At 39.0% G+C, this 12,004-nt stretch overlaps 1 protein-coding gene across 1 annotated transcript in view; it reads left to right on the forward strand.

Annotated features, from left to right (window-relative positions):
• Nucleotides 1-12,004, forward strand: part of Casc4 (cancer susceptibility candidate 4) — a gene marked incomplete in the record, with an annotated part of 137,150 nt that overhangs the window by 56,010 nt on the left and 69,136 nt on the right. The window contains 1 exon segment of the mRNA XM_013512605.1: nucleotides 8,304-8,358. Within this exon segment, the coding sequence (XP_013368059.1) occupies nucleotides 8,304-8,358 (55 nt within the window).

The following is a 12,004-nucleotide window of genomic DNA, read 5'->3' on the forward strand; positions in this document are numbered from 1 at the left end:
TGCAATATAATAACCATTGTTCATTTCCTATCTTGTTTTGAAATTCTGTATCATTTTTATTGAGTTTTAAAAAATTCTCTTTAAAATAAAATAATCTCTGATTGGGACCTCCTCCACCCCAACTGTGGATATAGACCCAGAGGATGGTTTTCTAGAGAAGTAAATCAAAACTGAATGAAGTAATTGAATTGGCTTACCTATGATGTCTAAGATTATCCAGGGTTCTACAGGAGAGATGATGATATCTGTGCACAGGGCCACTGCTGGTTTCCCTGGGCCTCTTTAGTAATCAGAGCAAGAAATGGGGGCTCTGGCTGGCCCAGCCCCTACCCTCTAGGAGCAGGGAAGGTTAAACCCTTCATGCAATGCCAAGTCAGGCATATTAGTTTTCTCACATATGGAGCAGGGCCCAGGCAGAGGCTTGGTGCAGTCTTGTGGCCGTTTCCAATTCCTTTGCACTTGAAACAGGACCCCTTTCCTTGGTTGTCCTTGGGAGTTTACTTAGACAGCCTGGGTGGCTTTAAACCAATACCAGTTGCAACAGCAATAATCTTAGCTTTTTTCTTTTGTCCCTCATCACAGTTGTTAAACACAGAACAGGTCATGTCCAGCAGTTGGGCTGTAGATGTCTGTGGTCCCTTATCTAGGGCTGATTGACAGATAAATGATATCCCGCTGGGCTTCTCCCTCCTTAAAACATGGATCTATATATTAGTATACTTGTGAAATACTTCTGTTTATTGTTTATGAAAGACAGCTGGAGCCAGGGATATAGCTCAGCAGCATAGTGCCTGCCTGGCAAGCACAAGGTCCTCAATTCAATTCTTGGTACCAAAAAAGAAAGACAGACAGCTGGGTTTTCCTCTATGTTCTTTATGACCCCACTTGCTTTATCATAGTTAACAGACTTTTTAATGTATCTTCTTATCCACATGATAAGAGCAACTATCATACTAGGCATCATATTTAGTCCATGATAAGTATGATACTCCCGGTTTGATACTTTTGAAGGGAGAATAGCTGTTCTAGGGTTTTGTTTTATTTTTTCCACTTACAAAGCATATTGCTCATCTGCAAAGTTTTTAGCCTCTTATAGGAGTCTTTGTCTTTTATCTGAGGTATAGCAAGTGGCCAAAGTGAACTGCACATCTTGCCATGCTAAGTCAAAAGCAAGGGTCAAAGTTTGGAACCCATCTGCAAACTTACTAGGGTCCTCTGACAGTTGGCCTAAGTCATTCTTTGCATGCTCGACCTCTGCACCTGAAAAAGAGACCTGCACTTGTGTATTCCCTTCTGTCATTGGGACTTCTATTATGGGTAGGATAAGTTGTGAATTAGAGTATTTAGAAGCACCACTCTGAGTCTGACCCATGAGACTTAGAGCTGTATATATTCAGTGGGACTTAGGGCTGCCTGAAGAGGCTGCTTAAGGAACTGAGGAACACTGGGTTCCTCTGGGGCATTAGGCTGTAATGGAGTCCCTTGTCACTTGAGGGGATGGACCTGATTTACTGGTCTAGGAATTATAAGGAGGAGTTTGAGGAGACCTCCCAGTATGGTTATCTTCCATAAATAGGTCAGTGAGAGCAAGACCCTCTGAGACAAGTGGGGGGTCTCAGAGCAAGGTCATTCTCTTCTTCTGGGCCTACACAAGTACCATAGTTCCTGGACATCCTCCTTGATAAAAAAAGTCACGAAGGTCTGAGCATAAGGCATTTTACTCCACCTTTTATGTTCAAAGCAGAAACGCTGTAACTAGAGAATAGTCTCATACCATGCTGTACCCATCCTTTGTTATCTCCCAGTTTGTATTGAACCCAAAACATATTGTAACAATAGTACCATGTAAAGGGACACAATAGTGGACTCCTCATAGCATCTTTGTCCTCATAGGTCATTTATTCTCGTGGGAACCTGGGCGAAGTTGTACTTAGGGGCTTCTGAGAGGTGGAGCTATGTAGATCTTGGGATCCCACCACACCTCTCTTGCCAGCCAATCTATACCACTCCCTGTCTCCTATTTCTGTGTGGGTGTGGGTTTTTGCTTTTTGGGTTCTTTGGTTGTTTACGTCTGTAGATTGAATCACTCTCCTCCATTAAATTACATTAAATTTTTTAAGTCTAGCTGGGCATGGTGGCACACTCCTGTAATCCCAGCACTCGGGAGGCTGAGGCAGGAGGATTGTTGCGAGTTCAAGACCAGCCTGGGCTACAAAGTGAGCTCAAGGCCAGCCTGAACTGCATAGCGAGACCCTGTCTGAAAAAAGACAAAAAATAAAAATAAAATAAATTTTTTAAGTCTGTAAGGACATAATGGAGACTGTCCAGGGAAGCTGAGGCCATTTATAGCCCTTTATTCTTGAGTAGCATCCCATTAGCAATTTCAGAAGCAGATTTAAAATAAAGAATACCAAGATGTTGGCATGGCATTATAAAAATAGATTTAAAAAACAAGTAATATGCCAAAAATAAACATTTTTGAGACAGGGTCTCATTATGCAGTTAGGAGCCGGGGATATAGACCAGTGGCACAAGCACCTGCCTGGCAAGCGCATATCCTGAGTTCGATTCCTGGTACAAAAAAAATTACTAATGCAGTTAAGGCTGGCCCTGAACTCACTGTGTAATCCAGGCTGTCCTCATACTTGGGCAATCCTCCTGCTTTAGCCTTCTGAGTGGTGGGATTACAGGTGTGTGCCACCATGCATGGCTGAAAACTCCTTGAAAACAAGACAATAAGATAGATATATTTTTTGGAGGAGCAACAAATACAAAAAAAATTGGATCATGAAAATGAAGCAGGAAAAAATATGAATGTAAGCTAATTGGAACTTAAGAGACAGTAATTCTAAGTGGTAAACTGATCAAAGAACTGTTGGTGTCAGTCTTTTCTGCTTCCTCTGCAGTTTTCCCTCAATATCCTATTCTCCTGCCTTTGATTACCATTTGTATGCTACTAGCTCTGAAATCATCCTTCAACATTTAGACTGATATGTCTGTCTATTGAAGATCTCTTCTTGAGTATGTCACAAATACCTGAAATTCAACAGGTCCAGATCTGGAAAAATAATTTCTTTGCTTTACTTCCTGTCTTTTCTCTCATTGCTGAGACAAAATACTCAAAACCCAAAGTTAAAGGACGAAAAGTTTATTTGACTTAGTCCGTAGAGATTTCAGTCCCATAGTTGGCTGGCTTCAAGGCAGGTTGGCATGACAGAGGAGAAACAGTCCCTGGCAGGCAGAAGGCAGCACAATAGCAAGCATCAAGCAACAAGTGACAACCATAACAGCCCTCTTTCTGTCCTTTATATTTTATCCAGGGTACACTCCCTTAGGGTGGGTAGCACTCACACCCAAAATGAAGTACCCTTAATCCTGCCTGAACTATGTCAAACCAGTCAGTGGACTAATTTAATACTTCCACACCCTTGATCCACTGTCACAAACTCTAGATCCAGCCTCCTCTGAAAAGCTTTACCTGTGACTGCATAAGGCTTTGGAACCATAGCATTTCCTCATCCCAATTCTGTTTCTTTTCTTATATTATGTTTCTCTTTTGTAGAGAACTGTATTCTTATACATCTTGAGTTACTATTTAGAAATCTAAATCTAGATGCTTCATTTATAATCAGTTATAATCCTGTTTCATACTTAATCAGCAAGACTATTCATTTTTCTCCTTTAATATCTCTCACATATATTTACCTCTCTACTCACATTTTATTAGTTTAGACCAGAGGTCAGCAGATTCTTTTGCTGCATAAAAGATCAGATAGTAAATACTTCAGACTTTGCAGGTCATATAATCTCTATCACTGCCACTGTTGCTGGAAAGCACCTGTAGACCATATGTAAATAAACTGATATGACTGATTTCCAATAAACTTATTTATAGACACTGAAATTTAAGTTTTAAATAATTTACATATCACAAAATCTTCCTGTGGATTTTTCACCCCAGACATTTAAAAAAATGATAATAAGTCATCCTTAGGTTGTGATTCCTACAAAAACAGGCTCACAAGCTGCAGTTTCTTGCCTCTGGCTTAGACGAACATTTTTTCTTACCATATAATGTGGCTGTGGCCTCTAACCCGCTCTCCCTTTCTCTAGTCTTGTCCCCTTTAGTTTACTGTTCATGCTCCAGCCATGTGGACTTCAGATTGCAAATTAGATTTCAATGCTTTGGTAAAAGTCCTTTAAAGGTTAACCATTTTCTATAAGATGTATCTACATTCTTTGGCAAGACCCTTCATTTGGAACTGACTTACCTTTGTAGTCTTTTTTTTTTTTTTGGTACCGAGAATTGAACTCATGACCTCAGGCTTGCCAGGCCAGTGCTTATGCCGCTGAGCTATATCCCCAGCCCACCTTTCTAGTCCTATATCTTACCAGTCCCCCCAATCATCTGTTCTATCTTTGTGATGCTGCTTGTAGGTCCTAGAATGTGTAGTGTTTTTCATGTGTAAGTTTTGACATATGCCTTTGAATATATTTCCTCCTCACTCTTTCCTGTTTCTGCCTGGCTAAACACTGCTTTTTCTGCAAGAGTCATTTTTGCCATTGTCACTATCTCCAGAGTCCTCGCTTCTCAAGGCTGGATTGAAGTACTTCCTCTACTAAGTTCTCCCATTGTGTCTGCAGAACCCAATGATATTTATTTTTACAGTTGCTTATTTACTTGACTGCCTCTCCTAATTAACAAACTATTTAAGTTCTACTTTCCCATTTTCCTGTGTTACCATATATACACTCTGCATTTTTATGGTTTTGGGGTGTTTTTTTTTTTTATTACAGGAAATTTAAGCTAAGTGTGGTACCACATACCTGAAATACCAGCACTGTTGGAGGCTGAGGCAGAAGTATCACAAGTTTGAGCCCTGTCTGGGCAATTTAGGGACTTACTAAGACACTGTCTCAAAATTAAAATTTAAAAAGGCTGGAGATGTAGCTCAGTGTGAAGGCCCAAGGGTTCAATCCCAAGTACCAAAGCAAACAAACAAAAAAAATCAGCCAGGCGTGGTGGCGCATGCCTATAATACTTGATGCCCAAAATTAAGGAAGGAAAGGTTTATTTAGCTCACAGTTTGTGGAGGTTTCAGTCCATACTTGGCTGGTTCCAAGGCAGAGTGGCACATGGCAGAGGGCAATAGTTTGGTGGCAAGAAAAACAACAAAAGCAAGGGAGGGGGACCTCTTTCCCTCCCTTACATTGCACCCTGGCTATCTGCCCACGCCCACACCCACACCATCTCAGTGCCCTGCTGTTTCAGAGGCTCAGAATGAATACCAAAAAACATCCTAGAGCAGGAAGGGCATGTCCTTTTCACCCAGGATGTAGAACTGCCAAACCTCTAGACTTCCCAAGTTGACACTATGTATCAACCATAACAACCATAAAATTCACCCTTTTAAAATGTATAATTCAGTTGTTTTTAGTATAGCCACAGTGTTGTGTAGCCGTCACTACTAATTCGAAAACATTTCCATCACCCCAATAAAGAGTTCCTGTGACCGTTAAGAAGTCACTTTTTTGCTGGGCACAGTAGTACACACTTGTTAGGCCAGCACTCAAGAAGTTGAGGCAGGAAGATTGTAATTTGAGGCCAGCCTGGGCTATAAAGAAAGTTCAAGTCCACCCTAGATTACATAGCAAGACCAAAAATTATAAAAGAAGTCACTCCCCATGTAGCTCAGTAGTAGAGCATTTGTGTACTATGTGTGAGGCTGTGGGTTTGATGCTCAGCACTCAAAAGAAAGTCACTCATCCTTCCCTCTTTCCCCCAGGGCCTGACAACCATTCATCTACTTTGAGTGTTTATGGATTTGCCTATTTTGTCTATAGAATCATATAATATTTATCCTTTTTTGACTTATTTCACTCCATATTCATAATGTTTTTAAAGCACATCCATGTTGTGTCATGCATGTACTGGTATAGTACTGAATTCTTTTTTATGACTTCGTATCAGCATTATGTTTTAAACTTCATTCTTAAAACCCCCCAGGGAAAAAGAAAATGGAACTCTTAGACTTCTGCTTCAAACAGAATGGTTCTGCTCTCATCTGTTACCTGTTTATGAATGTATTTTCAGTTTAAATTTGAGCTGAGCATGGTGGCACATGCCTATAATTTCAGCACTCAGGAAGCTGAGGCAGAAAGTGTCGGACTAAACATCCCTATCTCTCCAGGGTGAACCGGTCTGGAGAACGAGGTCCCCATGGATGAATAAGAAAAGCAAAAGAAAAACAGAGACAAGCAAAACAAGAGAGACAAAATTCTGAGATCAGGGGGCTTACAGCCTCTCAGACTGCTCCCCCTGAATACCAGTTCTCATCACCGTTACTGAGCCAGAACCAAGGGTGTAGCTAGTATAAATGGGTGGATACCAAGTGTTTTAGCAAGGATAGTTAAAGGGTTACCCTCCCCCACATGAGATCTAAGACACGCCTATAATCCCAGCATTCAGGAGGCTGAGACAGGAGGATCATAAACTCAAGATTAATCCAGGCTGTATAATAAAGCCTTATCTTAAGAAATTCTAACCTAACAAATCATTGTGTCCTCAATGCATTCTAATCAAAGAATGTCCTTCTCCACAAGGAAGATCACAGCAAGTTCCAGGCCAACCTGGGCTACATACTGAGTTCAGGGCCAGGGCCAGAGCCAGTGTGAACTACAAAGCAAGACCCTGTCTCAGAAAAAAATAATTAAAAAAAAATTGAGTCGGCTAATTGAAGAGTAGATCAGGCCCTTCATGATCTCCCCCTCCCCATCCTTTCCTACTATTTTTTCCCTCTTGTGCCTTAGTTAGATCGCAGTTTAGTGGAACTTCATGTCTGCTTCGTGCTGTCTTTTCTGTGCACCTTTTCAGATAGACTCCTTACTACAAAGTTTCCCTCAGCTCTAAATTTTGGTAGTAATTACACTGTTAGGTGCTCCTTTGTCTACCAGTTCCTTAACACTGCTCTTTTTTCTTTCTTTTTCTTCCTTTTTTTCCTTTCCTGACTGGTGATGAGTCCAGAGCCTCACACATGCCAGGCAAGCACTCTACCACTGAGCTATATCCCCACCCCTTTTATTCTGTTTTTGAGAGAAAGTATCAATAAGCTGCCTAGGCTGCCTCAAACTCAGGAACCTCCTGCCTCTGCCTCACAAGTAGCTGAGCTTACAGGTGTGCACCACCATACCTAGCAAGATTGCTCTTCTACTTTTTAAATTGTTTTATACTCTTTTCTCCAGTGGCACTGGATGGTGGGACAAGGAGATGTGTAACTATAAAAGAGTACAAGATCTTTTTGATGATAGAAAAGTTCTTTGTCTTGATTGTGACTGTATTTACACAAATCTACACATACGATAAAATGGCATAGAACTGTGCATAAACGTTGTGTCAGTGTCAGTTGCCTGATTTAATATAGTAGGATAGCATAGTAATATAAGATGTACCCATCGGGGAGGAACTGTGAAAGGTACATGGGTCCTCTCTGTGCCACCTTTGTAGGTTTCTGTGAATCTATAATTATTTCAAAGTGAAAGCTTTAAAAAGTGTATTTAAAACTGGGATTAGTGTTTGTCAGAGCCATTTTGCCATTCATGTTGCTGCTTCTGCTCATTATGGATCCGAATGTGTCTTTCAACATCAAGTTCCCTTATGGGAGACAAGAGCACCCATTTGTAGTGATATTTTAGTTACCTATTGCAATTAAGTGGAGCTTGTCTAAAGCAAGCATAGACACAGAGGTTCTTTGTATGCAAGGTCTTGGCTTATCCAAGACCTTTTTTAATTTTTGGATCGAGTGGTAAGCATTAATTTCAGTCTTGGTTTGGTACACTTTTAAGTTCTTAGTGTTCTTTCATATAGTACTTGACACCTAGAAAGCAGTGACTGTGGCACTAAATCCTGAGTCACAAGGTTACACATGATACTGTGTTATCCTAGAGGAGCTTGATAAGCATTAATTACTTTTGACATTATTTCAAGCAATTAGTTTTTGCTTAATACAGAATTAGTGAGAGGTCTTCTGGTAAGAGTTTGAAGAAACATCATTAAATGATGATGTTCAACTGAAACTTTTTTTCTCAATTCAGACACTATCAAGCAAAATGAATAGTCCCAAACAAATTTAAAATAAACATTACAGAATTAGAATACACCTGTAATTCTTTTTTAGAAGAGGTAAGATATAAATAATCAGGTTTTGTTTGAATTTTTGATCAAGCTTAAAGTAAACATGAACAACATAGTAAATATGAGCAAAATTACATATTTTTACTAAAATGAAAACTTAATTGTTTTTCAGGTTAAACTACAGAACAACATATCATATCAGATGGCAGACATACATCATTTGAAAGGTAAGAAACTTAATCATATTAAAGATAATGATCATTATATGTCTGATATATTTAAGAATTAAGAAAGAGTTCAACAGCTAAATGAAATCCAATTTTCTAAACAAGACTTGGTGGTGAAACATTTGTTCTTTTGTCTGAAGATACCATAAAGAATTATTTAATATTACTTTATAGATGGTACAAGTCAAAATTTGAGATCTGCATTTTAATATTGTATTAGACAAGGTTAAACAATGAAATGTTCTTAAGAGAATTCTCAAAGAAAATTGAACTGTAGCATCAGAGACCATCAAATTTCTAGAGGAAAAGTAGGAAGCATTCTCCTTGCATTGTGTCTGATCACAAATAACTCATTCAGGTCGAGATGCTTAGACTGATCCTCCAAGTTTAACCTTTTGGAAACCCTGGAAACAGAAGCCTGGAAAATAGATAATTACGTAATTAATAAATAAATAAATACTAAATTTTAAGTACACATTTTCTCCTTTGAAGTGATAGGAGATAAGTGCCTGAAATGATAGGAGATAATTGAATCTTTTATGGAAAGAGTAGATGAGGAGAGCAAGGTCTACACTCAGCTTCGTATTACTTCATCCCATCCACTAGCCTTTTTGTTTGTTTGTTTTTGTTTTTTGAGACAGTCTTGCTGTGTTCCCAGGCTGGCCTTGAACTTGCAGTGATCCTCCTGCCTTAGCCTGCTGAGTGCTGAGGTTACAGGTGTGTGCCACCATACCAAGTATCTGCTAGCTTTTGGGGGTTTGAGGTCTGAGGGCCAACTCTCTTCTCCCTTACATCCTGTGGTTAGCAGAACTGTTTTCTAAAAGCTTGTAGCCAGGTATGGTAGGGCATGTTTGTGATCTCAGCACTCAGTTCGAAGGCTGAGGCAGGAGTATCGATGCAAGTTCTAGGTCCCCCTGGGCTACACAGTGAGTGCAAGGCAAACCTGAACTATGTAGTAAGACCTTGACTCAAAAAGCAAAAAATAAAGGCTTGGGATCCATTGGCTCTAAGTTTCTGGATACTACATATTTTCTGATATCATAAATACCCCTTTATTATTATTTTGAGTCTCTTTAGAGACTCTTCTATCATCCTCTAAGTATCAACCTGAGCTGGCTTTGTAATGTAGTAGTGTTCCTCTTCATTTAGCAAAGCCATTAGATATTGGTGTTTGTGTGTTGTAACCCTAAAATAAAAACTGTCAATTTTTTGCTGTGACTTTCAGTAGTTTTGACTACCAGAATTGTTTTCTGAAGTTTAAATGTCAAGGAAAACAACAACCTATATTTCTGAGTAAAAATATTTATTGCACTATATGTATTGAAATAAGGCTTAAAATATTTTGAAATGTTTCATGATACTCCTCAGCAGAGAAAAAAATTTTGAATGTAGAGTTGTACAATTTTTGTACTTACTGAGACCTGTACTTTTAAGAGTGAACTTCATTAGTGTAACTTTTGCAGCTTAGGAATGATTTCTACTGAACAATGTCTTGACAAGTTGACTGTAAAATCCAGTTGAGTATAAAATCCCTTGATAAGCTGACTGTTTTTAAATTAGTATTTGATACATTAAAATAGATACTAAGACCCTTTGAAAACCTTATGGTGATTAATATTTTCTTGGCAGTAAAAGGAATGAGAGTTATTTTGTGTTGTCTTGCTTTTGGTAGAATTCCTGTTGTAAAGTTTTCTGATACACACACATTTATTTTTAAAGAAAACTTCTTTGTATACCTTTTTTTTTTTTTTTTTTTTTTGTCTTTTTGAGACAGGGTCACCTTGTACAGTTCAGGCTGGCCCTGAGCTCACTTTGTAGCCCAGGATGGTCTCAAACTGGCAACAATCCTCCTGCCTCAGCCTTGCAAGTGCTGGGATTAAAGGCATACACCACCACACCCAGCTGTATACATATTATAGAAAGAAAATTTGAAGTTAAAATTTTGTAGAAGTGCCAGGGATATAGCTCAGTGGCACAGTGCCTGCCTGGCAAGCATGAGGCCCTGAGTTCAAATCCCAGTAGAAAAAAAAAATTTTTTTTTAGAAGTAAATACATGTTTTTTTCTTTCATTTATTTTTATTTTTTTTTATTTTTATTTTTTGGGGTTTTTCTCCGGTACTGGGAACCGAACTCACGACCTTGCGCTTGCCAGGCAGGCGCTTTTGCAGCTGAGCTAAATCCCCAGCCCCTCTTTCATTTTGTTTTAAAAGCTGATTCTAGCTGGACATCTTAGCATACACTTGTAATCGTAACACTTGCAAGCCTGAGGCAGTAGGATTGCAAATAGAGGCCAGCCTACATAACTTAGTGTGACGAGTCTCAAAGTCAAAACAAAATAAACAAAAAATTCAAAGAGCTGGGAATGTAGTTTAGTGGTAGACTATGTGCCTACCACATGTAAGACCCTGTGTTCAATCCTCATTACTACAAAATGGTAACAGCAGCAATAAGAAAACCTGGACCTAGGCAAATCCTTCCTTCCCTAGACCTTATTGTTGTTGTTATGATTACTGTTAGTATTTTTTATGGTGGGGGTTGAATACATGGTCTCACACATTTTAGGCAAGTGCTCTGCCACTGAACTATACTGCTATCTACCCACTCCTATTTTTTGAAGCTTGGCTCATGAGACACACAACATCTTTGCGTTCATATAATGAAAATGTGTGCCAAAAAGAGAAGAAAATGAAAACATGTGCCAGTCAGTCATAATGGAATCCATAAAACAGATTCAAGAAGTTATCCAGGAGATTAAAAATTCCATTGAAAGTAACTACAGCAGAGTAAAGCAATGTGAAGGCAGAATCTCAGATACAGAAAACAGGCTTGTGGTTAGCAATCATGAAAAGAAAGATTTCTTAATGATAGCAAGGGACCATGAGAAATTAATCCAGCAGGTGCTAGGTGATGTAAAGAAGAGTAACATAAGGTTGATCAGAGCCAATGAAAAAAGCACATGATAGCACAAATGATATAAAAAAAAACCTATTCACAAGTGTCATGGCGGGAAACTTCCCTGGCAGGGAAATAGAATTTCATAGAAAGATAAATGAGGCATATAGAACTCCAGTTAGCCATGATCAAAAAAATCTACAGCTGGATGTATAATAGTCAAGATTCCAGAAACTCAACACAAGAATACAATATTAAAAGCTGTTAGAGAAAAGAAAGAAATCACTGTAAAGGAAAGCTCATCAGAATCACAGCTGACTTCTGAAAACAAACCGTCAAGTCAAGGAGAGCTCGGAATGAAGTACTTCAAGCCCTAAAAGAAAACAACCTCCAACACAGATTTATGTACCCTGCAAAACTATCTTTCAAAATTGATGGAGAAATAAGATACTTCCGTGAGAAACACATCAGGAAATGTATGAGCATCAAACCACCACTCCAAAATTCTCTGAAGGACATTCTAGAAAGAGATAACAGGGACTGCATCCATAAACCCTAACAGAAGGAATTTACCAAGCAAGGCAAATAATTAATTAAACAGAGGTGGGGAAAGGGAGCCATCACCTGGAAAATAGCATGACAAGGATAAGTCAGTATATATCAGTTATGTTACACATATCATCAGTGTTAATGTTCCCAATTCACAAATCAAAAGAAACAGACTAGGGGCTGGGGATTTAGCTCAGCGGCACAG

Source organism: Chinchilla lanigera, unplaced genomic scaffold, assembly GCF_000276665.1.
Source record: "Chinchilla lanigera isolate Chin_1 unplaced genomic scaffold, ChiLan1.0 scaffold00015, whole genome shotgun sequence".
In the NCBI taxonomy this organism is placed as follows: Eukaryota; Metazoa; Chordata; class Mammalia; order Rodentia; family Chinchillidae; genus Chinchilla; species Chinchilla lanigera.